This window comes from Haliotis rubra, unplaced genomic scaffold (assembly GCF_003918875.1).
Source record: "Haliotis rubra isolate DU_JTF1 unplaced genomic scaffold, ASM391887v1 Scf301, whole genome shotgun sequence".
NCBI classification, from domain to species: Eukaryota; Metazoa; Mollusca; class Gastropoda; order Lepetellida; family Haliotidae; genus Haliotis; species Haliotis rubra.
In genome coordinates, this window is record NW_025766971.1 from 314,079 (window position 1) to 341,868 (window position 27,790).

The 27,790-nt window shown below is 40.4% G+C and overlaps 1 protein-coding gene across 1 annotated transcript; it reads right to left on the reverse strand.

Annotated features, from left to right (window-relative positions):
- Nucleotides 1-632: 632 nt before the first annotated feature.
- Nucleotides 633-27,473, reverse strand: LOC124282718 (1,4-alpha-glucan-branching enzyme-like). The gene is made up of 15 exons (XM_046718736.1): nt 27,347-27,473; nt 24,370-24,539; nt 20,407-20,525; nt 18,437-18,559; nt 17,913-18,057; nt 17,001-17,091; nt 13,917-14,126; nt 11,387-11,502; nt 10,487-10,614; nt 9,104-9,202; nt 7,188-7,470; nt 6,036-6,220; nt 3,636-3,769; nt 2,380-2,497; nt 633-1,735 (listed from the first exon to the last, which is right to left on the reverse strand). Exons 1-15 carry the CDS (start codon nt 27,442-27,444, stop codon nt 1,688-1,690), a joined length of 2,067 nt encoding a protein of 688 aa, XP_046574692.1. The 5' UTR covers nt 27,445-27,473; the 3' UTR covers nt 633-1,687.
- Nucleotides 27,474-27,790: the final 317 nt, after the last annotated feature.

Sequence of the window (27,790 nt, forward strand, 5' to 3'; positions counted from 1 at the left end):
TGCGCTTAGAGCATGTCCCTCTGTGATGTGGATCAGGCGCTAGAAAAGTACTCTTATTATTATATCCACGCAATCCAAGGATAAGGATATTCTAGTGTTGGGAATCGGAAACCAAATCCACTATCGATTATCAGAGGATTGTGGTGAACGATTATCGATTATAGTCGAAATATATACATTTTTAATGTAATCACCAATTTCAAGGGTTTTCCCCCAGATTTTTTCTATTAATGTTTTCTTATAACTAATACTGTCATGCAATGAAATGCATGCATGCAAGAGACACTGGAGTTGTAATAAAACAATAACAACGGTTAAAATCGTGGTTTGGTAGACTGTCAGTTTTACCTGAAGTCATGGCGATGCATACCTTGTATTCCGTGAATATTCATCAAATTAAATGGTAAGTATACTTAATTCAAGGGTGTTATACAAAAACAACAAAATTCCGATTAATCAAAAATATTTTTTCACAATCGATAATCATTTTTTATCCTTCTTTCGATCGATTTTCGATTTTTTTCGATCATCGGAACAACACCAGGATATTCTATCCTCCAAGTAGCAGAACGTGACAACAGATCCATTTGCTGGGATATCAGCCAGATGGCTAAATACAATAAACAACATGATGACTTTTCAGCTTCATTTTCTTCACAAAGCAACAGTACACTTTGCAACTCATATATATCATTATACATAACAAACACTGTCAAATATACTCCAGACAGTTCGACATTTGTTCCAGAAACTCACAGGGAATATTCAGATCACCTACAAATGTTTCATACACAGACAACCAGCTGTCAATATCACAGCCCTGGGCCTCGTTTCACAAAGCTCTCGTAAGCCTAAGATCTCATAACTTTTCTCGTAGCATTCGAATCTCCTATACTGTAACATAGGAGGTACGAATGCTACGAGGAAATCTTAGGCTTACGAGAGCTTTGTGAAACGGGGCCCTGTTTCATAAATATAAGGGCCAGGTACCTATGTATATCTGAAGTGGTGTATATTTTTCACCATGCCCTAACTGGAAGTCATGGCAGACTATATTCAAGCACTTCTTAAGAACTTGTCAAACACAAAACGATCTTTCATAAACTCACCCATGAATACCTTTGTTGTTTCAACACTTTGGACAAATAAGCCGACATACACAATGCTTTCTACATTTTGCATTCAAGAGCACCGACAGAAGCATTGTGCAGTGGATTAATATTGGAAGTTGTGTTGTGGCTTGTAAAACTCTACACATTGATGTGCATGGTTCTTGATACTCTCTGCAAGCCCTTTACAGTGAGTGAGTGAGTGAGTAAGTTGGGTTGGGTTTTACCCTGCTTTTAGCAATATCACGATGGAGGACACCAGAAATGGGCTACACATTGTGCCCATGTGGAAAATCGAACCCAGGTGTTCGGTGTGGCAAGCCAACACTTTAACCACTAGGCTAGCCCACTGCCCCACCTTTACAGCGACTGTGTACTTAGCAATATTAACAAATACAAGGTTTTCTTAAGTCTTATAGTAACATGGAAATAAATGCAAACCCTGCACTATAACAAATACATACACAGTCCTAGCTGGGAACACAGCTTTACGTCAGCCTCTGCCAGCATTATGTGCCACCTGAATGTGACCTTCACCCTGTGCAGGCACATTCGCCTCTTGACTACGCAGTTTGACGCTAGTCCACCTTTGCCAGGACAATGGCCACTCGAGATGGGATGTACACCTTGAAAGTTGGACAAATAAAATAGTACATATAAAAATAACACTTGAAATATATACTGCAGCCTGTAATTTATGGGCTTTGATTAGAAATGAGCATGGCAGGGGGTGGAAAGGATGTGAAAAATTGACACAGGTTTAAGACCAATCACCCCAGTCCCAATGACTAGACCCTTAGCTCTTAGCACTGACTGAGTTTGGTTTCACGCCGCTTTTAGCAATATTCCAGCAACATCATGGCGCAGTGGGCTTCACACATTGTACCCATGTGTTCGAACCCGGGGCTTCGGCGTGATGAGCCAACGCTTTAACCACTAGGCTACCCCACCGCCCATATCTCTTAGCAAGTCAGTGTTAGCTGTCTTAAATCTTCCTAAGCTTCTAAAAGACCAGTTATCTTAATTCTGCGAATAATGCCAATAGCGACAAACCACACCCTGGCAAACGTACCAGTTAAGCACAGTTCAGAATTGCTCACAAATCAACTTTAAAAGCTATAATAAATGTCAACAGACAAGCTAGTGCCAATACACACAAAAAGGTTTGGGCACAGACTTATCTTTATAGACAAGTATTTTTGATACCCTTTACAAGATAACCTCTATCAAATGCATCTAACAAGGTGACTGGCAGTCTCAGACTACTTACATAGGTGTGATGAGGGCGTTCATTCCATGGTTCGTCCTTGGTGAAGAACTCAATGTTGTGGTCAAGACGCTTGTGGCCACCATACTGTTCAGCATCAGAGTCCAGCACTATTCTGTATGTGACTAAGGTCAAGGTCAAACAATGGCAGACAATATGTTGATTAACAGTGTTGAGTAAAATACTCTCCAGCAAACACGCATTGGGAGATTGGCATCCCCCCACCCATCAATCCATCCATCCACCCAAATTCCATCCATCCACTCACCCAACCACCCATCCATCCATCCCCACCCACCCACCCATCCATCCATCCATGACAAATTTTGGGACTATCCTCAGCTCACATGGGTATGACGTTTTCCAGATTAAACTGCATTATATGACATTTCACACAAAGGTAAATTAGCAAAAGACACAATAGCAGCCTTTGCTTATCAGACATTTCACAGCATGTTGGCTAAATTAAACAAGCTTATCAAACTTTGACATAATAAATACAAAAATGGCTGAGTAATTGATGAAATGGAGATTTCCAATATGGCTGCCCATGCAACTGGGACTGAAACAATCACATCACTACACTAAGGACATTTGTCAAGATCCAGGTTAGAATTGGCCTTTAGCAAATAATACTTGTTGTATGAAGCAACTAACGTGCAGGAGTGGAAACAACTTTAAAATTGATAGTGTACTCCAGTACAGTGGCACATGGAAAATCACTTGCCCTGATAATCTTTCCACTATACCGGATGTTTTCTTGTTGATTTTTTAAATAAACAACATAATTAACATTGGAATATCAACTGGACACTGGTACAGTGTGATATACAAATTTGCTTGCCCGACAGAAAAACACACTGGACTCGGGCGTCGGGCAATGGGTTATTTCCACCCCTGACAAGATAGGGTTGGTTAGACATATTGACTTGGTTGATGCATGTCACTGCGTCCCAAGTACTGAGCTTGATGCTCATGATGTCAATCACAGGATGGTGTGGTCCAGGCTTGATTATTTGTGAGGGAGTGAAGTTTAGTTTTACGCTGCTTTTAGCAATATTCCAGCAATATCATGGCTGGGGACACCAGAAATGGGCTTCAGAAATTGTACACATGTGAGGAACCGAACCGGGTCTTCGGCATGATGAGCGAACGCTTTAACCACTAGGCTACCCCACTGCCTCTGATTATTTCAAGACCACCATCATGTAGTGTTAAACAGCAAACACAAAACTATATCACAAAATAATCAAGGATATTTTCCTGGAAGTCCAACTCCAATCTTGTAGTCCGTGTAGCTCTTGTCAGGATGGAAGTTGAAGATGAAGACGAGGCGATCTGCCCTGTCGAACACTATCACCTTGTCACCTTCATGCTTGCAGCTTACATAGTTCTGAAAGACAAATCAATCACTCATATCTTGGTGTGGCAAGTATGAACAGTGTGGCAACAGAACTTTCAGTTATCTGGTCATCATATAGAGAGTGAGTGAGTGAGCTGGGTTTTATGCAGCTTTAGCAATATTCCAGCAATATCACGGTGGGGGACACCAGAAATGGGCTTCACACATTGTGACCATGTGGGGAATAGAACCCGGGTCTTCGGCGTGACGAGCGAACGCTTTAACTACCCTATTTATCTGGAATACAGCTGTGTGCTATTATATCATATTCAAATGTATTCAACCAGCAGTGAAGATCACTACTAGTCAAAGAGCAGAATCAAACAAGGATATCAGTCACGGATCCCCATAAGTCAAACATCAACATCAGTCACATATTACCATTGGTCAAGCATCACCATCCATCAGTCAAGCATCTCTATTTGTCAAACATCAATATAAAACATGACCATTATCCCAGCATCACTATTAGACAAGCATCACTGTTTGTCAAACATCACCATAAGTCAGTCATCAGTCAATTATTACTATCAGTCAAGCATCACCATCCATCAGTCAAGCAAGCGTCATCATTAATCTAGCATCACTAATAGCATCACTACTTGTCAAACATCACTATCAGTCAAACATCACTATCAGTCAAACATCACTATCAGTCAAGCATCACTACCTGACAAACATCACTATCCATCCATCACTTGTCAAACATCACTATCACTCACTCACTTGTCAAACATCACTATCAGTCAAGCATCACTACCTGTCAAACATCACTATCAGTCAAGCATAACTACTTGTCAAACATCACTATCAGTCAAGCGTAACTACCTGTAAAACATCACTATCAGCCAAGAATGACTACCTGTAAAACATCACTATCAGCCAAGCATCACTACCTGTCAAACATCACTATCAGTCAAGCATGACTACCTGTCAAACATCACTATCAGTCAAGCATCACTACCTGTCAAACAATCACTATCCTGTCAAACATCACTATCCGTCAAACATCACTACCTGTCAAACAATCACTATCAGTAAATCACTACAAGCAACATGACTACCAAGCATCACTACTTGTCAAACATCACTATCAGTCAAGCATCACTACTTGTCAAACATCACTATCAGTCAGGCATCACTACTTGTCAAACAGACCCGTGAAGGTCCGCGTTAGAATATTGATCTTCAGTAACCCATGCTTGTCGTAAGAGGTGACTAACGGGATCGGGTGGTCAGGCCAGTTGACTTGGTTGACACATGTCATCGGTTCCCAATTGCAGAGATCTATCATGCTGTTGATCAAACATCACTACCTGTCAAACACTCACATCAAACATCACTATCAGTCAAACATCACTATCAGTCCATCAAACATCACTACCCAGTCAAACATCACTACCTGTCAAACAACATCACTGCTTGTCAATCATCACTACGTCAAACATCACTATCAGTCAAACATCACTACTTGTCAAATGTCACTACTCATGAAACATCACTATCAGTTAAGCATTACTATCAGTCAAACATAATTATCAGTTAAGCATCACCACTTTTCAAACCTCACTATCAGTCAAACATCACTATCACTGACTCAATTCACTTGTCAAACATCACTATCAGTAAAGCATTACTACTTTTCAATCATCACTATCAGACCTGTGAAGGTCCGGGTTAGAATATTGGCCTTCAGTAACCCATGCTTGTCGTAAGAGGCAACTAACGGGATCAGGTGGTCAGGCTGCTGACTTGGTTGACACATGTCATCGGTTCCCAACTGGGCAGATCGATGCTCATACTGTTCATCACTGGATTGTCTGGTCCAGACTCGATTAATAATAATGTGTCCATTTATATAGCGCCAAACTCCACACTAGGTATGCAACAATCAAGGCCATTTATTACCCGGATAACCCAAGCTGCCTCATTATAGTCTGTTTTTCATCCATTTTCCTGCTGGGTGAACAGAGGCAATTTTGAACAAACTCTGGTCAGACTGCCAAACACGGTCACCCATCAAGGACTCTCCGATTTGAGCTTTAAGTACAGACCGGCGCCATATAGCTGGAATATTGCTGAGTGCGGCGTAAAACTCAACTCACTCACTTACTCACTCACTCATCACTATTAGTCAAGCATCACTACTTGTCAAACATCACTATCAGTCAAGCATCACTACTTGTCAAACATCACTACCAGTCAAGCATCACTACTTGTCAAGCACCACTATTAGTCAACCATTGCCATCAGTCACCTGAGAATGACTGAGCCAACCATACTTCTGTTCCAGGTGGATCATGTCACGGTCGAAGTTGTTGAGGAACTGATACTTCAGATTCTTGTCATCCACCAGGTTCCACTGCCTACGGCAGTAGTGGTAGCTCTCGTTGTTGCCAATACGGGGGAAGTCCAGCCACTCTGGATGACCCCACTCGTTACCTGAACACAAGGGAATGATACATAGTCAGTTATTCTACATGGAAGATGGCAGTTTCAGCATCAAGCATCCTCCAAGTGCAAGGGTAGGTCAAAATTTTAAATGTCCAAACACTAACATATATGAGGAGGAACGCCTTTTATGGATAGACAACTTCTATACTGCAATAGATGTGACGTTTCGGTGTACAGTCCGTTTGAGTCAGAAACGGACCGATGAATTGCAAATTTTATCATTGTACAAAATTGCCACATAAATATAAATAGTACACATGTTTATCATTTACTAATACCCAACAGCTTTCTTATATTTGAAAATTTCCGGACTCCACCCAAAAAGTTCTTTAAGAAACTATCATGAAAATTTATGAGGGAGGAGTGCAGAGAAAGGGACAGCCAGGTGTTAGAGAAGCACGTGCACAAGTGCCCACCAAGTTATTGATTCATTAGCCTGTGCTGTGCCGTCTCCATCCTTTCTCGCACACCTGGCTGTCCCTTTCTCTGCACTCCTCCCTCGTAACAAATAGTGAACTGTGTCAAAATTTTCATGATAGTTTCTTAAAGAACTTTTGGGTGGAGTCCGGAAAATTTTCAAATATAAGAAAGCTGTTGGGTATTAGTAAACGATAAACATGTGTACTATTTATATTTATGTGGCAATTTTGTACAATGATAAAATTTGCAATTCATCGGTCCGTTTCTGACTCAAACGGACTGTAGATCCTTACACTGTTATCAAGCAAAATATTGAACGAAATGCTGCATCTATTGCAATGAAGAATTTGTCTAACCATAACAAGTGTTCCTGTTTATCGTACCAGCTTCAAAATGCTACTTAACGAAACTAACATTATAATGATGAGCCCAGCATTAATTTCACTTGCAGCAATATACAACTCACTCACTCACTCACTCGCTCAATCAGTCGGTTTCTAAACTCATGGGAACCCTCATACAGTTTCACACTCACCTATGAAATTCAAATACCCTTCTCCACCCAGTCCAATTGAGATAAGTCGTATCATCTTGTGTAATGCTATTCCCCTGTCAATGATACCGCTCGGCTCTGAAATCGTTGACATGTGTGTATACATCTCTTTGTCCATCAGCCAGAATGCCAGGGACTTGTCCCCCACCAGCGCCTGGTCATGACTCTCTGCGTACGCGATGCACTTCTCCCCGTAACGCCGGTTCACCAGTGTATGCGATATATCGCCCAAGTTCCAATTTTCATCACTGCTTTCTTTCAAACACTGAAACAAACACGCCAGATTATTGCAGAGATGCAAACCCTGAAATTAAGCTTTGGAGTACTCAGTCGAGGGACAAAAGGGTAGGTATGTGAGAAAAAGAGTAACAGTACCATTAATTCCACAGGGGCTTGTATTGCTGAAAATCATACATCCTAGGTCCAACACCTACATACTTAGTTATATGTCAATGGCTATCAGTGAACGAGTGTTGGACCTGGACCTGACCTATTCAGCTATACAAGCCCCAGTGATTAATCCCTGTAAGTTTTAACAAGCTGGTAACAATAACAACATATCAGAGACTAGTTCTCAAGTTCACAGAGATTGATAATCATTAACTGAATATCGACTTATCCTCATAAATCTCAGAGAAGTATATTGGTGCAAAAATGCTAAAATTATCTCAAAGAAATCAAGATATTTCACATCACTGGTGATGGAGACTAGGATGGGGTAACAGGAACCTATTCTATCTGGAGTTATCACACGGAGACAAGGATGGGGTAACAGGGACCTATTCTATCGGGAGTTATCACACGGAGACAAGGATGGGGTAACAGGGACCTGTTCTATCTGGAGTTATCACCGGGGAGTTATCACCTATTCTATCTGGAGTTATCACCAGGATGGGGTAACAGGAACCTATTCTATCTGGAGTTATCACACGGAGACAAGGATGGGGTAACAGGAACCTATTCTATCTGGAGTTATCACACGGAGACAAGGATGGGGCAACAGGAACCTATTCTATCTGGAGTTATCACACGGAGACAAGGATGGGGTAACTGGGACCTATTCTATCTGGAGTTATCACACGGAGACAAGGATGGGGTAACAGGGACCTATTCTATCTGGAGTTATCACACCTATTCTATCTGGAGACAAGGATGGGGTAACTGGGACCTATTCTATCCACGGAGACAAGGATGGGGTAGGAACCTATATCACCACACGGAGACAAGGATGGGGTAACAGGGACCTATTCTATCTGGAGTTATCACACGGAGACAAGGATGGGGTAACAGGGACCTATTCTATCTGGAGTTATCACCTATTCTATCGGAGTTATCACCGCGGAGACAAGGATGGGGTAACAGGGACCTATTCTATCTGGAGTTATCACACGGAGACAAGGATGGGGTAACAGGAACCTATTCTATCTGGAGTTATCACACGGAGACAAGGATGGGGCAACAGGAACCTGTTCTATCTGGAGTTATCACACGGAGACAAGGATGGGGCAACAGGAACCTATTCTATCTGGAGTTATCACACGGAGACAAGGATGGGGTAACAGGAACCTATTCTGTCTGGAGTTTTCACTATAGAATACATATTGTACACACACAATATGCACTGTACATAGACAATAGACACTGAATATAAATAAAACACACTGTATGTATACAATACACACTGTATGTATACCATACATACTGTACATATACAATACACATTTTATGTATACAATACACACTGTACGTATATAATACACATTTTATGTATACAATACACACTGTACGTATACAATACACACTGTATGTATACAATACACACTGTACGTATATAATACACATATTATGTATACAATACACACTGTACGTATACAATACAAACTGTATGTAAGTGTTACCTTAATCCACATGTCTGGAAGAGCCATGGCCAGTCGGTAGTCAAATCCCCTTCCCCCCTCCTCCACTGGACGGCATAGGGCTGGCATCCCCGACACTTCCTGTGGACACGCATCACATCTTGAATAAATACATTATCATCTTTAAAGGCACAATGTCACACATTTTCCACAATATTTTGGCCTATATTATACATATCGGGGCATATGCACTCACTTAGCTTCCTATTGATGTAATAAAAGACTTATTATCGACTTGCCTGAAATCAATAATTGAAACTTAGAGACACACAGCTTCCAAACAGAGATCACTTGCCATATTCAGAATGTAAACAATTGCTCTGTACATCAAAAATTGTCGCACGTGATGTTGTCGATGGAACTGAACTGGTTTCAAATTCGTTAAGAGCGTTCCAAGGGACATAACTCTACTATTAAATTCCGTATCTCACTAAAGCTACAATTGGACAAAGGCTATACATCACATCAGCTACAATTAACAGCAATATCCCACTCACAGGCCTACCAAAGAAAACTTTCCCTCTGTGCAGAAAAACGCTGAATAGTCAACTTTAATCGTGGAAATAGCAACATAAACAAAATACCTCGCTACTGAAACAGTAAAAACGGCAACTTTAAATCGCTAAAACTGGATCAGAAAACGAAGACCCTGCAACTTTGATTTTGCACATGTGCACATGGAAGAGGAAGTCTCGCCCGCATGTTGACATTTTCCAGCTTGGACAAAGTTACAATCCCTTTTCAAAGTATTTACGTTGTGTTACCTGGCATGTATCATCACCATACTTGTGTGCACACTTGTTTAGTTTACCTTCCATTCGTAATGATTGACAGCAATTATTTCGACATATTCAATACTTTTTCTACGCGAGGTGATTCACGGTTGCTTGGAAATTTGAAAGTAGCATGCATGCAGACAAGCATGGATCTTAACACACATGCACAGTAGAAGTCATAGTTCGTTGATATAAAAATGTTGCAGTTTCATAGTCTTTTGTTACCGTTTTTACTGTTTCAGTAGCGAGGTATTATGTTCCACGATAAATGTGGACTTTTCTGCATTTTTCTGCACACTGGGAAAGCTTTCTTTGGTAGCAGGGGTGGAAATAACTTTAAAATTGCTAGTGTACTCCGGAACAGTGGCACATGTAAAATCACTTGCCCTGATAACTTTTCCACTATACCGGACGTTTTCTTGTTGACTTTTTTAAATAAACAACAAAATTAACATTGGAAAGTCAACTGGACACCAGTACAGTGTGATATACAAATTTGCTAGCCCGACAGAAAAAAACACTGGACTCGGACGTCGGGCAATGGGTTATTTCCACCCCTGGGTAGGTCTACTACAATGATACATCTTACCTCAGCTACTGTTATGATGAATGGGTAGAGAGAATGTAACATATAGTTGGCCAGCATCAGGTACACGAGGGACTCTGTGTCCGTGTTCAAACCAAAATACTCGGTGTAATGGCCACTAAATCCATGCCCTGTACATAAATAATAAAATCATTCCAGGTGAGGTGACGTGAAATTGGGTTTTACGGCGTACTTGAGAATATTTCGCTCATATGACGACGTGCATGCATGTGTATGGGTATGTGCGGCTGCTTGTACTATACCAGACTGAAGCTGGTTTAATAGTGCTAGCCCACTGAGATACCATGCCGCAGTGAAGCATGAATACCCCACTCAGACACATTATACTGACTTCGAGCCGACTAGTCCTTGTTGTACCCATTAATGCCGAACGCCAGGCAGGGACCAACAAGTACCATATTTTAACGTCTTTTTGGTATGACGCGGTCGGGGATCGAACCCGCGACCTTCCACTCTCCGGGCGGACGCTCTAACCACTACACCACGGAGACGGTCAAAATCATTCCAGAAAATATAGAAGGAAAAACCTTGATAACACTGTTCGAAAGATTTGCTCCGAGACCGTTAAAAAATATGGATCAGATGGTTACAATGTCCGACCAATCTGTATCTGGACCCTGCCAATAAAACTGTGTGTGAGATTAGAAACTGGCTTGGGGTATCCCAGACTTGATTACCGGTACTTACTGACTGCAGTTGTGTAACTGGACTATTAATAACAGCATTAAATTTGCTCACTCACTCACTCAGATATGTTTAAAAATAGGTCATATCTTAACAAATGTTAAAGCTTTCACACTTCTTGCTAGTTGAGATGAGACTGGGTGTATGCTGATGAATTCACTCACTCACTCACTCACACGCTGAAGCAGACTGCCTTACCCATCCCATGCGTGTGGTACAACATGGACGTGACACCATCAAATCGGAACCCATCGAAACCGTACTTCTCAATCCACCACCTTAGATTAGACAGTAAGAATCGTAGAACCTCCCACCTGGAAATAAATACAAGCATGAAATCTTTAGTTTTAACATGTTTAAGATGACTAAAGGCAGTTATGATGAACTTAATATTAAAATGGTTTGTGGGATATCAATACTTTGAATACTGATTGATTTGTACTTGTAAATATATATGCTCATGAGTAAGTGTTTGTATTAAAATCATAAAAAGCTCAGAACCAATCCACATCTCCTTCCTTGGGCCGTAACAGTTTCTAATGAGTAGTTCACTTTCAACAGTTTTTAGTGATATCAAGCAATGTGCAAAATAGTTTCCAAATTTTGCCAGCCAGTCGGGCTAGCTATGCCTGAAAGTTACTAGCCAACAAAATAATTCACTGGGCCGAAATTTGAATGTAGACACCGGTTTCATCACTAAGCTGCTAATGTGATATATTTACAAAATTACCCCATGAAAGTTCACTCGCCAATCGGGCCACTGACTATGGAGATTTACTGGCCCGCCTGGATTTTTACTAGCCACGGGCTAGCGGGCCAGTGGCAGTTTCACACACTGATATCAAGGCTTGTCAGCTACATGTGAGCAAAAAGACAAAGTGATGTAGGTCTCAGACATTTCTCACTTTGATGAAACAAAGAAGCGCAGATGCGAACCTGACAAACCCAAAATCATAACAAGGATTCAAACCGAAGTCTCATTTTCCTATCATGAGGTGAGGTGATGTGAGGTGAGGTGAGGTGAGGTGAAATTGGGTTTAACGTCGTACTTAAGAATATTTCGCTCATATGACGACGTGCATGCGTGTGTATGTGTATGTGCGGCTGCTTGTACTAGCCCAGACTGAAGCTGGTTTTATAGTGCTAGCCCACTGAGATACCATGCCACAGTGAAGCATGAATACCCCACTCAGACACATTATACTGACTCCGAGCCGACCAGTCCTTGTTGTACCCATTAATGCCGAGCGCCAGGCAGGGACCAACAAGTACCTTATTTTAACGTCTTTTGGTATGATGCGGTCGGGGATCGAACCCGCGACCTTCCGCTCTCCGGGCGGACGCTCTAACCACTACACCACGGAGGCGATCTGAGGTGAGGTGAGGTGAGGTGAGGTGAGGTGAGGTGAGGTGAGGTGAGGTGAGGTGAAATTGGATTTAACGTCATGCTTGAGAATATTTCGCTCATATGACGACGTGCATGCGTGTGTATGTGTATGTGCGGCTGCTTGTACTAGCCAAAACTTAAGCTGGTTTTATAGTGCTAGCCCACTGAGATACCATGCCGCAGTGAAGCATGAATACCCCACTAAGACACATTATACTGACTCCGAGCCGACCAGTCCTTGTTGTACCCATTAATGCTGAGCGCCAGGCAGGGACCAACAAGTACCATATTTTAACGTCTTTTGGTTTTTCCTATCATGACTAAGGGACATAACTCTGTACAGGGTTGCAGAGCCTTAGACAAAGATCCACCTACACTCTTCTTTCACTAAATATATTTATACACAACTGTAGGTCCTTTCTTAAACCATACTATTTATGTAATTTCAAACTATTTACATTCAAATAATCACTCCCTGCAACAAGAGATGGAGTGAAACTGGGTTTAACACTGTGTCAATCATGTGCATGTGTGTGTAGCTAGTTGTACTAGTATAAACTAGTACTGGTTTTCTAGGGCTTGGCCACAGTGATACCTTGCCACATTTTCACATAGGTATTCTAATCAGACACAGTGAGTGAGTATGGTTTTACGCTGCTTTTAGCAATATTCCAGCAATATTGCAGGGAACACCAGAAATGGGCTTCACACATATGGGCTTGTACCCATATTGGGACTTGAACCCAGGTCTTCAGCATGATGAGCTGACGCATTAACCATCAGACTACCCCACTGCCCCAGTCAGACACAGTATACTGACTAGTTTAATTCCATAATGGTGTGGGTGCAGTGAGCTAGCCTAGTGGTTAAAGCGTTCGCTAGTCATGCTGACGACCCGGGTTCAATTCCCCACATCATGTGTGAAGTCCATTCTGGAATATTGGTTAAGGTGGCGTAAAACTAAACTCACTCACACCCTATGATGGTGTGCACCAGCCAGGGTAACAACAAGCACAGGCCCATGGCATAGAACCCTGGTCTCAGGGGTGGAAATAACCCATTGCCCGACGTCCGAGTCCAGTGTTTTTTTCTGTCGGGCAAGCAAATTTGTATATCACACTGTACCGGTGTCCAGTTGACTTTCCAATGTTAATTATGTTGTTTATTTAAAAAATCAACAAGAAAACGGACGGTATAGTGGGAAAATTATCAGGTCAAGTGATTTTAAATGTGCCACTGTACCGGAGTACACTAGCAATTTTAAAGTTATTTCCACCCCTAGGTCTCCCGGCAACATGCTCCCCACTACCACATGGAGGCCGACCCGAAATGTGAACTCACTCTGTGTAGTTGAAGAGCCTCGAGTCCCAGAGATCATGAGTGCCACGGCCACCATCGTGGAAGTAGCATGAATTAGAGCCATCAAACTGATTCAATCCATCTACAACATTCTTTGAAGCATGGCTGTGTACGACGTCGAGCAATACCACAATGCCGCGGGAGTGGGCGACATCAACCAGCTCCTTCAGATCTTCCGGAGACCCATACCGACTGAAAAGCAAATTGATATCTGTCAACTGATTCAGTCGTTCATACTGTTGTTTAATATTTGTAATATTTCAGTAACATATATAGGTCCGTCTCCTATTCTCGCGGGTTTCCTATTCTCGCGGTAAACACGTTATTTTTTCAGCCAATATCCGTAAGTACCGCGAGAATAGGAAACGCCTTCCTACTTTGTAATCATCGGAATCATGTGACTGGGACACCATGACATGCACTACCTGATCGCGTTAGTGAGTAACGCCACTTTAGCACTATTCCATATATAATATCACGGTGGGGGATAATCCTGTTAGTCAACTCTGGCAGCAAGCATGGTTTGCTGAAGACCAATCCCAGCTCAGATGTTCACAGGAGTCTTATTTATTTGTTTGTGTTTAACACTGTACTCAGCAATATTCCAGATTGGTGGAGGTCTGTAAATAATCGAGTCTGGACCAGACAATCCAGTGATCAACATCACGAGCATCGACTACACAACTGGGATACAATGATGTATCAATCAAGTCAGCGTCCTGACCACCTGATCCTATTAGTTGCCTCTTACAACAAGCATTGGTTGCTTAAGACCAATCTAACCCTGGCCTTCTTCTAAATGCCTCTGTCAAAATTTACCTATAACAAGGTACATTTTTCTACATAAAACCATAGGGGCGGTGGGGTAGCCTAATGGTTAAAGCCTCTGTTCCTATAACAAGGTCATTTTTCTCATAAAACCAAGACCCGGGTTCGAATCCCCACATGGGCACAATGTGTGAAGCCCATTTCTGGTGTCCCCAGCCGTGATATTGCTGGAATATTGCTAAAAGCGTTAAAAACCCAACTCACTCTCTCACTCACATAAAACCATAACTATGTTCAAAGACAGCTCTGACAGACTTGTTTCCCAAATTAGGTGGAGGGTGATGTCCCTTTGACAGTAAGGATGCAGTTAAAGTTTATTTCAGTTTGTAGGCCATTGGTCCATGTACAAAAAGCAAGATAAATGATAGTGTGCATAATGGCAATAGGCAGACGTTTGTGTTGTCAATATACAGAAGATCGACATTTAAGAGACGATTTGATAAATAAAATTCAATAAAAGTACCATGTCATAAGACTGACTGACTGAGTTTGGTTTTACGCTTTTAGCAATATTCCAGCAACATCACGGCAGGGCACACCAGAAATGGGCTTCACACATTGTACCCATGTGGGGATTCAAACCCGGTGTAACAGGCCAGAGTATACCCGTCCCAGACTATACCCGGGGTTAAACTGGGCTAGCCCAGACTATACCCCAGGTATAATCTGGGCTAGCCTAGTTTATACCCTGGGGTATATTCTGAACTAGGCCATAGTATACCCCCCTAGCCCAGATTATACCCCTACAGAAAACAAGTGATTAAGGATACTACTATAATTTTATTGTACTTCTCACACAATTAAACAATGGTTACAACAGTGAAATGGTCTGATACATTGTCCAGATACAAAGCATAATCAGTGTGAGTTTTCAAGCTGAAGCTGGCAGGGTACATCAGCCATTGCATTGACTGACCAACTGCACTGTAAATATAAATGTCACATTTTAACATGAAATGCACTTTTAAATACCTTTACATGACACCGAGATCAGTCTCCAGAGTCACTTGTTCATATTAATAAATAAATACCAGCCCCTACTCACACCAGCCCCTTCTCACACCGGTTACCTCCCATTAGTTAGACAGCCAGTTGTTAGACAGTGGAGTAGGGTATTAATTAAGACAACACCCACCTCCATAATGGTACAGCTCTAATTAGATTGATGAGTAGAGTGTGCCCGTAGTTAATCTGTTCATGTTGTACTACCCCCGTTGCCGAAATACCTTAGTTGTGTGTGCTACGCTGAATAAAGCAAATAACTAACTACTAACCTTGATATATCAGCATGGCTGGGTTACGCAAAGTCGAAAATATCATATTGCAGAGAGGCACTCAACAAAAACTTAATAAATTTTGTATTATGCAGTAATGTAAATGAAATGCACCTACAAATTCCTTTAAATGACACCAAAACCATTGCCCGAGTCACACACTCGTATTGAGTGAATTGTCAACATAATTTTTTAGGGGTATAGTCTGGGCTGGAGGGGTATACTTTTGCCTGGTCCAGAATATACCCCCGGGGTATAAACTGGGCTAGCCTATAGTTTACCCCGGGGTATAATCTGGTGGGGGGTTATTCTGGGCTGCTACACCGGGTCTTCGGCGTGACGAGCCAATGCTTTAACCATTAGGCTACCCCAACGCCCCCCATGTCATTAGAAGTCATTAACTTAATGAATTTACAAGCATTTGTTAACTTATTTCATAGAGGTAAATAAGTTGTTCGTAGTGTTACATAGTTATCACATTCAAATAGGAAGTGGACTTCATCTTCATTTCTATTACTATTACAAATTACATCTGTGTTCATGGTTTCCTTCCATCTAATATTACACCGTAATGGTAATGCATTGAATCTTAACAAACATAAATATCTTCTTAAGTCTCTTACATTAATTCTTAAAATGTGATTATCAAGCGGCAAAGATGATATAATACTTTTAAAATATACAAGACTGGATGAATTCATGATACTGCTACTGATATTTTGTTTTGAACAACCAACTAACCTCTGCTGAAATAATGATAAAAATAATGACATATTTCCGATGTCTTGGGAACGCCAAACATAACCAATTCCATACTCATTTAAGAGTTTACGTATTTTTGAAACCCAAGTAATCCTACCACAGAATCTAGTCTAAGTATATAATTATAACATTGTTTGGGATAACGATCATTAGACATACTTGATAGTGAACACCAAAATGTAACACATGCAGTATGACTCACCTCGAGGCGGCAAAGAAGCTTGTGACTTGGTAGCCGAAACTTGCATAGTAGGCATGCTCCATGACCGCCATCAGCTGGATAGCGTTGTAACCTGTCGGAGGGAGTACACATTCAACACGTGATCAGGGTATAACAACTGGACGATCTGAGTTAAAACAGTGACATAAGTCTTAGAAATTTACTATGCCGCTTTTAGCAATATTCCACCAATGTTGTGACCAGAGCCAGATGTGGGCTTCACATATTGTTACCAAGTGGGGAATCAAACAGGTCTTCAGCGTGATGAGCGACACTTTAACCACTAGGCTACCCCACTGTCCCTCTACAACAAACATTGGATAGTGAAGCAATGGTGGTGAAAAGGTCCAGGATATTGAACAGAAAGAGAACGCTGGGTGATAAAGGATTGGCTTTGTCCTACTTTCAGCTACATTCTAAAACAAGGAAGGACGGTCCTCAAATATTGCACTTGTCTAAGGTGAGGTGAGGTGAAATTGGGTTTAACGTCGTGCTTAAGAAAATTTCGCTCATTTGACGACATGCATGCGTGTGTATGTGTATGTGCGGCTGCTTGTACTAGCCCAGACTTAAGCTGGTTTTATAGTTCTAGCTCACTGAGATACCATGCCACAGTGAAGCATGAATACCCCACTCAGACACAGTATACTGACTCCGAGCCGATCAGTCCTTGATGTACCCATTAATGCCGAGCACCAGACAGGGACCAACAAGTACCATATTTTAATGTCTTTTGGTATGACAAAGCCGGGGATCGAACCCGTGACCTTCCGCTCTCCGGGCGGACGCTCTAACCACTACACCACGGAGGCGGTTACTTGTCTAAGGCATGCATGGAGAAGACTTTACAATACAGTGGCAGGATTTAATTTCAGTCATTGAAAGTGCAGTTACCTAAGTCAGCGATTCTTGGGATGACATTCTGTGAAAATTCCTTGTATGTCGCCACTTTGCCTTCCCATGATGCAATTCCGACATGTGACTCATAGATACGGAGACGGTCTGGTTTGAACGGTCGAGGATGTTTTGGTACATAAATCTGAAAATACATTAGTTTTTCAAGAACTGAAAGTAACAAAAAGGAGAAGCAGAATATTTATCTCTGTATGCCAGCTGAAATCTTTACACACCTCTCAACGAGTACACAGCTCTAACTAAGAGGGTAAAAGTAAATCTATACTCCTCACTTGCGATTGGTTGGTTGGTTGATTGGTTGGCTAACGCCGCACTCAGCAATATTCCAGCTATATGGCGGCAGTCTGTAAATAATCGAGTCTGGACCAGACACTCCAGTGATCAACAGCATGAGCATCAATCTACACAATACGATCTACAGGATACGATGACGTGTCGACCAAGTCAGCGAGCCTGACCACCCAATCCCGTTAGTTGCCTCTTAGATCCCACGACACACCTACCTCAGACTCAGGGGGGTCCCAGAACACATGTTCGTAGATGGCCACGTCCTTTGGTCGGTCAACCCGCGTCGCCCACGGGCAGATTCTGTCCACAACTTCACCAGTCTTAGTCCTAATGCCCAACTAGAAGCGAACAGCTGGCAATGGATACACTGCATACCATATATGGAGAACCATGTGATCTGCATGATGTACTTTTATAAAGCTTAGTTTCAACTCTGAAAGCTTATAAAACATGTTCATAATAAATTCATATGGAAAAATACTGCTCAGTGTTGACTACAGATCATGTCATATTATGTATGTAGAAAACATATCTAACATAAAAAGATAAAGGAAGAGAGTTCTTTCATCGAAGTAAGGATACAGTAAGGATATCAGTGCTCCAGATAATTTTTCAACATCAGGAGTACGTACTCCATATTTTTTCACTACAGGAGTACTGGAAAACCTTAAGAGTACATTTAAAGTACTGAGTGGAATTTAATGGCGTATCAGCAATTACGTGTTTCGTTTCATAAATGTACCACAACATTGATACTCTTGTGTAAACAAATCAATAAACAATAAACCAATATTTTTTTTCAGAGAAATACGTCTGTAAATGATTCTAAGACCGTTCACAATTGCTGTGGTGCGTACCTGCTATGTTTTCTAAATTATTTGCTACCGTATCGTGCATATTTTGTATCTGTACATACGCCGATACTGCCCTATCTGAAGCCCTGGATATACTCCGAAACGTTGTGTTCCTCTTAATATAGAAGTTGACATCCATAAAATCTGTTCCTTATCTGTATCACTTCTAAATACCATTTAAAGACCATATAAATATTACATTTTCTTGGCAGACAATGACAGCAGACCTCAGTTTTACAATGAATTAAAAGAGGCCTCTAGTCATTGCCAAAGTGTACAGGATTCGTTTGTTGTTTAACACAGTGCTCAGCAATATTTCAGCAATATGAATGTGGTCAGTAAATAATCCTGACAATCCCAGAACTGTTGGCATAAACAGCAATCTACAATCACATGCATCAACCATGTCAGCGGACCTGACCGCCCAATCATGGTAGTAGCCTCTTACGACAAAGATGTTGATGAGCACCTAATCTTGCCCAGATCTTTATAGGGTATGAACAGAAGACTGTGGCCATATTATGCCCAGTGTGTGCCAAATAGCCACTGGCCCGCTAGCCTGTCGCTACTAGTGGTGGTCCGATTAATTGAAATAATCGAAGATTGGTCGCAATGACAAAACGACCAATCAATCGATCATGTTTTCTCATAATCGAACACAAACAATTTTGGAACACTTGTTTGCAATCACGATATTTTTCACAAGGTTGGTTTTGTCTGTTACATTTCATTAGCACTACAAGCTCTTCCAATTCATGACTGAATTTATTTTAAAGACTCCATGAAGTTCATGTTCCTAACATACTAGTCATCCTTTAAAGATGTGAAATTTGCAAATGCATTTTGTGCAATTTGCAAAAAAACAAAAGAACTACATGTTTTTTCTTTATTTTTTGTGCATTAACAAACATAACCAGAAAAATTTAATAAATGACGCTAACCAATTATTTTCGATGACTGATCAGTTGTAATGAACCAATCATCAATTATGAGATTTAAACCAATTCCCAACACTAGTGGCTAGTAAAAATCCAGTTGGGCCAGTGACTGTGAATTTTCATGGGAGCATTTTGTAAATACATCACTCTCTCCAACTTAAGTTACAATACACTTTAAAATCATGCAAGATTATGGCCTGATAAAAATGTTCATCATATTAGCAGCTTAATGATGAAACCCCTGTCTACATTCAAATTTTGGGCTAGTGAATTATCTTGTGGGCTAGTAACTTTCAGGCATAGCTAGCCCGACTGGCTAGTAATATTTGGAGACTATTTCACACACTGATTATGCTCCAACTACTGGGAGGAATTCAGTGACAACCTGCTTACCTTCAGTCTGGAGAGGTGTTTGATGGGACAGGATCCGTCCGGGTTGGGAGGAATCTGCAGCTCCCATTTGCCAAAGTCCAACTTCTTGAAGGAGAATTTCTCCTCAATCTTCCAGTCATCTGCAGTGTTAACATGATTATGTTTTTTATCCAATATCAGCATGATTTGTGTGTCTCCTGTACAACGTGACATCGGAATCTGTCTTCAGCAGAAAATGTTCACCTGGCAAAGTGAGTGAGTGAGGTTTATGCCACTGTTACCAATATCCAGCAATATCACACCGACTGAGTGAGTGAGTAAGTATGGTTTTACGCCGCTTTTAGCAAACTTCCAGCAACATCACAGCAACTGACACCAGTAATGGGCTTCACACATCGTACCCAAGTGGGGAATCGAACCCAGACCTCGGCATGAAGAGCAAATGCTTTACTCACTAGGCTCCCCTAATGTCCCTCATCTCACAAAGATGAATGTGGTATCAGTCATTATTAACTGGTGATTACACATACATATATATATAGTTATTACCTTCGAGGGGAAGGATATAAGGGATATACCTTTCAGCTATTCTCACTGAACATCATAACGATTGATGTCTTTCAGTGGTATTTAGAAGTTGTACAATGATGTCCAAGATATCTTTATGGATTAAACTTCTTTTTAATTTCTCTCACTCATGCTTTTGAGACCATTCCAGGTCCCTTCATCAGATGAACTGGCAGTTAGGACTATGGCGTCACTTATTAACTGAGTTATGACGTCACAATGCAGTGACATCACAGTACACTAGGGAGAGTACTGTATAAGTTTGAAGAGTTAATTACATAATGATGAAAAATTCATGCTAAATAATAGAGTTGAAAGTTGAATTGTCAATACACAACAACTGCTAATTACACAAAAGTTACTTGATAGCAGGCTTTCCAAAAGAATAGTAGACTATCTAAAGTCCATCAAAAGTTAATCAAGAGGTCCCACGACTTGGCAGGTATACACCTTGATCAGCTTCATTGCTGGTTTATGTCTCCTTATCTCCACACATCATAACAATTGTTCCATTGTTCTTATTGTTTGTAAATAGAGGCATCATAACAATTGTTCCATTGTTCTTATTGTTTGTAAAGAGGCCCTGAATAACTCAACACTGAAACACAGTGTCACAATACTTGAAGATGACAATCAATTGTTTAAGACAGTAAAATGATGAAGCCATGTCTTCATCTGAGTCCCAGAAACCCACAAATTTGTTCATTTTCTCACAAAAAAGAGCATGGAAAATAGAAAAATATTTCTGCAACTTGGAATCACTGAATCGCTATCCCTCATTACTAATGCTGAAAGTTCCTAATAAAGGCTTAATTTATTCTCTCAAGACTGATCAGCCATAATTCCTTGTTGGTCATTGGTTATTCTCTGAACAAGCCTGAGAGTGAATAACGTTTGACGCCCCCTTCAGCAACAATACAGCTACTGGAGGGCACTCCAAATACATTCCAGTCTGGACCAGACAAACCAGTGATCACAGATATCACCAGGTAACTAGCTAGTTCTTTCATACATCTTTTTGCAAACCAACACAAGATATGTAAACATATCATATATACTTACAGGACATAACAAAACATTGTCAAGGAGAGTCATTAGTCATAACAACTTTACAGGGAGTTGAGCTTAATGCTGCATTTAAAATGTATTCAGTCATATCATAACATGTCAGCCGGATGTCAAAGGAGAACCCAGAAGCAATTCTGATGTTACTTTCACAAACTAAATCCCATGAAAGAATATGGTACTGACAAACCTGAACGAATAATCATGACAAACTAGGATTTGAACCCAGAGCCAAAGGTTCCCAGGGGTTGAAATAACCCATCACATCGCCCCAGTGCAGTGCTTTTTCTGTTGGGCAAGCAAATTTGCATATCATGCTGTACCGGTGTCCAGTTGACTTGCCAATGTTAATTATGTTGTTTATTTAAAAAAATCAAAAAGAAAATCGGCCTTTATAGTGGAAAAATATCAGGGCAAGTGAGTTTACATGTCCCACTGTACCGAGTACACTAGCAATTTTAAAGTTATTTCCACCCCTGGTTCCATGCACTCACATTAACCATACACAACATGCACTCATGCAACCTGACATTGAAAATTGCAACTTCTTATTTATTTCTGCATGCACCCAATGATGACTTACGTAGAAAGATTATTCATAAAATGTATCTTTAAAGTCATTAAAATGATTCCACTTTATGTACCATACATTACAATTCCCACTGTTATGAATAACTTGTCATTGGTCCTTGGGCATGACATCATCAAATTGTGGGTACTTCATGAATCTGTGCACATATACTTATGACAGTTTACAGGATTATACCTTTGACCAGGGAGGAGTGAGTGAGTGAGTTTGGTTTTACGCCGCTTTTAGCAATATTCCAGCAATATCACGGCAGGGGACACCAGAAATGGGCTTCACACATTGTACCCATGTGGGGAATCGAACCCGGCCTTCGGCGTGACGAGCGAACGCTTTAACCACTAGGCTACCCCACCACCCCCTTTGACCAGGGAAAGAAACCTTTCAAAATTTCCCACTAGACCACAGGACCAGTGAGTGGACAATAATTAGTGGTCCTGTCTGTACTTCACTGGTCCAAAATAACATTCGTAGATTTACTTAGCTATCAATACAAAATTCACTGGCCACCAGGACCACTGCAAAGTTATCCTGGTGAATTTTTACTAGCCAGGGACCACAGGACCAGAGTAAATTTTCGCACACTGTAGGCTTTGTGACCACTTGGCTAGCACACAAGGCTTGTGTTGAACCTGTACTTTCTAGTTTATTAATGAAATACTGATTATGACAAGCAAATTGAACTCATTTTGCCCTATGTGACAACATTCAATCTGAGATTATATCATGCAATGACAGCAGCAGAGTTTCTTTATGCAGGCCAGATTTGGCCACAAGTAATGTTGGAGACCTTGGTTCCTGAAAGAAGTGCCCTTCAAGTCCACCCCGAAGCGTGCGACTTCGAAACATTATGTCAAAGTAAGCCAAAATGTTACCACAGGATACATCTGTATTGTAAATGCAGGAAAAGAATTATACAAAAATTTAGAATTATATTTCAATGTGGCTTCGTGCATTGCAAAACATGATTAACTATTCACATTTTATTCTAAAAATTAAAATTATTGCAGACACTGGGTATAAATTCACATCATTCTTATGACAAAGATGAGAAGAGGAGGGTTTATATCAGTTGTACAATTGATTCCATTTCAAGTGAGTTTGTCTGTAGTTAATAGGCACCATTTTCAATGCAACTAGGTTCAGTTGAGTCAACAGAATTTCAATGTCTACATACACCAGGTGCAAGCTTCATATAGTTATGAATGCACAATGCCATTTAGAATGTGGTCAAATGTAATGTGTTATATTTGGGATTACACTTTCTCAACAGAGTACAGATTCTAGTACTCATGTTGGGTTGAATTCCAGCCGGGATTCGAACCCACACTCTCAGAGTCAGGCACCTTATCGCCAGCACACAAATTTCCTAATGATTTGAGTTAAACACAGACTGTGAGACAGCAGTTATATCTTGTCACATATAGATCAGGGAACATGGAAAAGTTCAAAGCCAGTGAACAGTACATATTACATTGGTACAATATCCAGTATTGAGTTACATATCGAACAGCGACACTTTTACACTAATATGTATCACATCAAGAGTGAATGCATTTTTATTTTACGCCACTTTTAGCAACATTCCAGAAATATCATGGCAGGGACATCTCAAATGGTCTTTACTCATTGTACCCAAGTGAACCCTGATCTTTGGTGCGATGAGAGAATACTTTAATCTCTACTCTACCCCTACCCCTATTAAATAATGAGGTAGGTGAATCTTTAAACTTCCAAAATACTGAGAATGATGTGTGTAAACTGACTGAAGTCTCCGCGTAGATAAATCGCCTCTGCTGCTGGAGCCCATTCAAGCATAATGATGGAGTTATCTTCCCTTCGGTGAATGCCATAATTCTGATATGCCCGTGAGAATTTCTCCAGAGAATCTTCATTTTCATCTATCCGATTCACTATGTCCTTGAAACAGCCATATCTGAAAAAGCAGAGAATGAATTGTTGTGAAATATGTCAAGTTTTAAGAAAGAAAAGCTAATGAACAATTACACATGTAAACATAATAAATAGTCAAAAACTGTTTTCAAATTTGGTTAAATACAAAACTTGAGCATGTCCTTTAAAGTAATAGTCCGGTCTGTGCTTAGCATGGCAGCTATATGGCAGCGGTCTGTAAATAATAGAGAGAACGCATTCTCCATTTGATGACCTTTCCTGCAGCTTCCACATATATGTTTTCATTATAACTTCGTTAAACCACTAGTGTTGGGAATTGGTTAAAATCTCATAATTGATGATTGGTTCATTACAACCGATCAATCATAGAAAATAATTGGTTAGCATCATTTATGAAATTTTTTAATGCACAAAAAAATAAGGAAAAAAATTTTAACTATGATGCAGTGAATATTACAGCATTGTTTTCTCCAAATTGAATACCAAACTTGTCATCATTGATAGCTTTACCTGATATTCAAAGAGCAGGCGACACTACATTTCTGGAGGCCTTCAACTGGTAAATATGCTTTGTTATTTCTGTGATACTGAATTAGAATATATTGTGAAATAATTAATTAAAATCATCATTTAGGCTAAAGAAACTGACACATACCGTTACTGAAAGGCAATTGATTGAGTAGATAAAAGATTTAATTGACTCTTTTCTGTAGTTAGCCTGTTTTAACCACTTTGATAAATCTCATTTCATTTTAAATTATTTAAATTTATTGTGTTTACTTTATTAACATTATGTGTTTGTCAGTTACACTCCTGTTTCCATATACAACTCTCTCTATTATTCATCTTTACAACCAATAATTGCTAAACATCATCATATCAGATATATGTGTCACAGTTATAGTAGTTACATCATATCCAAATAAAACATTGTTTGAACAGCATTCTAGAAGTTGGTCAGTCAAAAATGAAACATACAACTCTATGGATAACAACTTTTTGTTTATTGTATGAAGCGGCGTTTACGATGTAGATTCTTACACGTTATCAAGCTAAAAGTGACTACAACAAATGATGAGAAGTATATATACATGTACATAGTATGTTTTTGTCAAATAAAGCGTAATTGAGAGGCTGACCAGTTGGGGACTAAGAACAACAAATGGATCTAGTGATGAAACCAATTAACAAGGGAGGGTGGGGTGTTAGGTTGTAACAACCTGATAGGGTGATTTGATAGAGTCTATAGTTTGATTAGTTCTTCATATCCCAATGGTATGTAGTATCCTTGGTCTCTATTGATCAAAGGTTTGTGGCTGATTTTTGATGGCTTCCAAAAGTTTTCTTTTTGTGCCGTCCTGATTCTTAGTGGATAAGATTTGAATTTGTCAAACCAGCCCCCTAAAACTAAGTTTGGCATCATCTCAACCCTGACCAAGCTGCGCTAAGAACATTGCTCAGCAGCCATGACCTAGAACATGGCCGGAACCACCTACAACATGTCTTCATGAGCCTCAACCAGTAACCCACCAACTCATAGTCTGTTTGATTTCACTTGAGACCAATGGTTGCTCACTAACACAAAATCAAATAATTGCAACAAAACCAAATTTTGCAGTCACATGAAAGCGACAGACCAATGAAGAACTAATCAAACTATAGACTCTATCAAAGCACCCTATCAGCTTGTTGGTACAACTGAATCCCCAATCTTTCCCGGTTTATTGGGTTCATCACCATTCCATTTGTTGTTCTTAGTCCCCATCTGGCCTCTCCCAATAATGTACCAGTTGTTATTCAATTACATGTTGTTGTTAATGTCAATCTGCTGATTGTCAAAACATACTCACAGCATATATACTTCTCATCATTTGGTTTTAGCTTGATAACAGTGTAGAATCTACATCGAGCGTCACTCTGTGCAATAAACAAATGTAGTTCTTGGGGAGCTAAATGTTGGGGCAAAATTTCACATCTTTAAAGGATGACTAGTATGTTAGGAACATAAATTTCTTAGAGTCTTTAAGATAAATTCAATCATGACTTGGAACGAGCTTGTAGTGCTTATGAAATGTAACACACAAAACCAACCTAGTGAAAAATACTGTTAATGAAAACAAGTGTTCCAGAATTGTTTGTGTTCGATTATGAGAAAACATGATCGATTGCTTGGTCGTTTAGTCACTGCGACCAATCTTCGATTATTTCAATTAATCGGACCACCACTATAAACCACACTGTAATGTTGCCGGTAGAACGACGCGTCCGTAATAGTGAGTGAGTGAGTGAGCTGAGTTTTACACCGCACTCAGCAGCTATATTCCAGCTATATGGCGGCATTCTGTAAATAATCGAGTCTGGACCAGACAATCCAGTGATCAACAGCATGAGCATCGATCTATGCAATTGGGATACAATGACATGTGTCAATCAAGTCTGCGAGCTTGACCACCTAATCCAGTTAGTCGCCTCTTACGACAAGCACGAGTTACTGAAGATCAATTCTAACCTGGACCTTCACGGATGCAAACGGGGTAAGGAAATAAATATTTCCAGTCTTCGTAAAAATATTTCCATATCATGACGACAAAACAAAAATTAGCTTTCAATAAAGACGTTATTTTCCAGCCTCTGACATCTAAATTACAGTAGATATAAGTCTACATATATATCCTCACAGAATATGTATGCATCGTGTGACGCGCATGGTCACACCGTGCACGAACACATGAAAACCACACCGGTAAGGCAGAGAGTTGCCATGTTGCCATTTAGCACACAGCAAAGAGTCTTGTCAGCGATGACAACTAGTGCATACTACCGGCCTACCTTCGTCGTATTTCCTTTTCAAAATCTCTCAGATACCCATCGCTGGAAAACAAGTTTTCTATCTGAGGCACGACAACTTTCGCCGTATCTGCAGCCATGACCGCTGTTTTGACATACGACCTTGACCCTATGTAGGTCAATGAGTGTGAAGGTTGCTGTTGAGGGTTAGCTCCCTTCGACTGCACAATCATTTTTAGCTTATCCATTTTGACTGATGAACTCGCGATTCGACTTGTATAATGCAACAGTTTCTAAGAATCCGTTTCTAACATAGAAATGCATTTTTAAATGAAAATGTAAACGTAAACCAAAAACACATAGATGGATTGATATCCTCGTTTAATGAAATCTATACAGAAATACGCGAGTAAATGTGTACCATAGGCGCTTGACTCTGATATGTTTATAAGTATGACCTATATCTATAAGATCTTATATCTTATA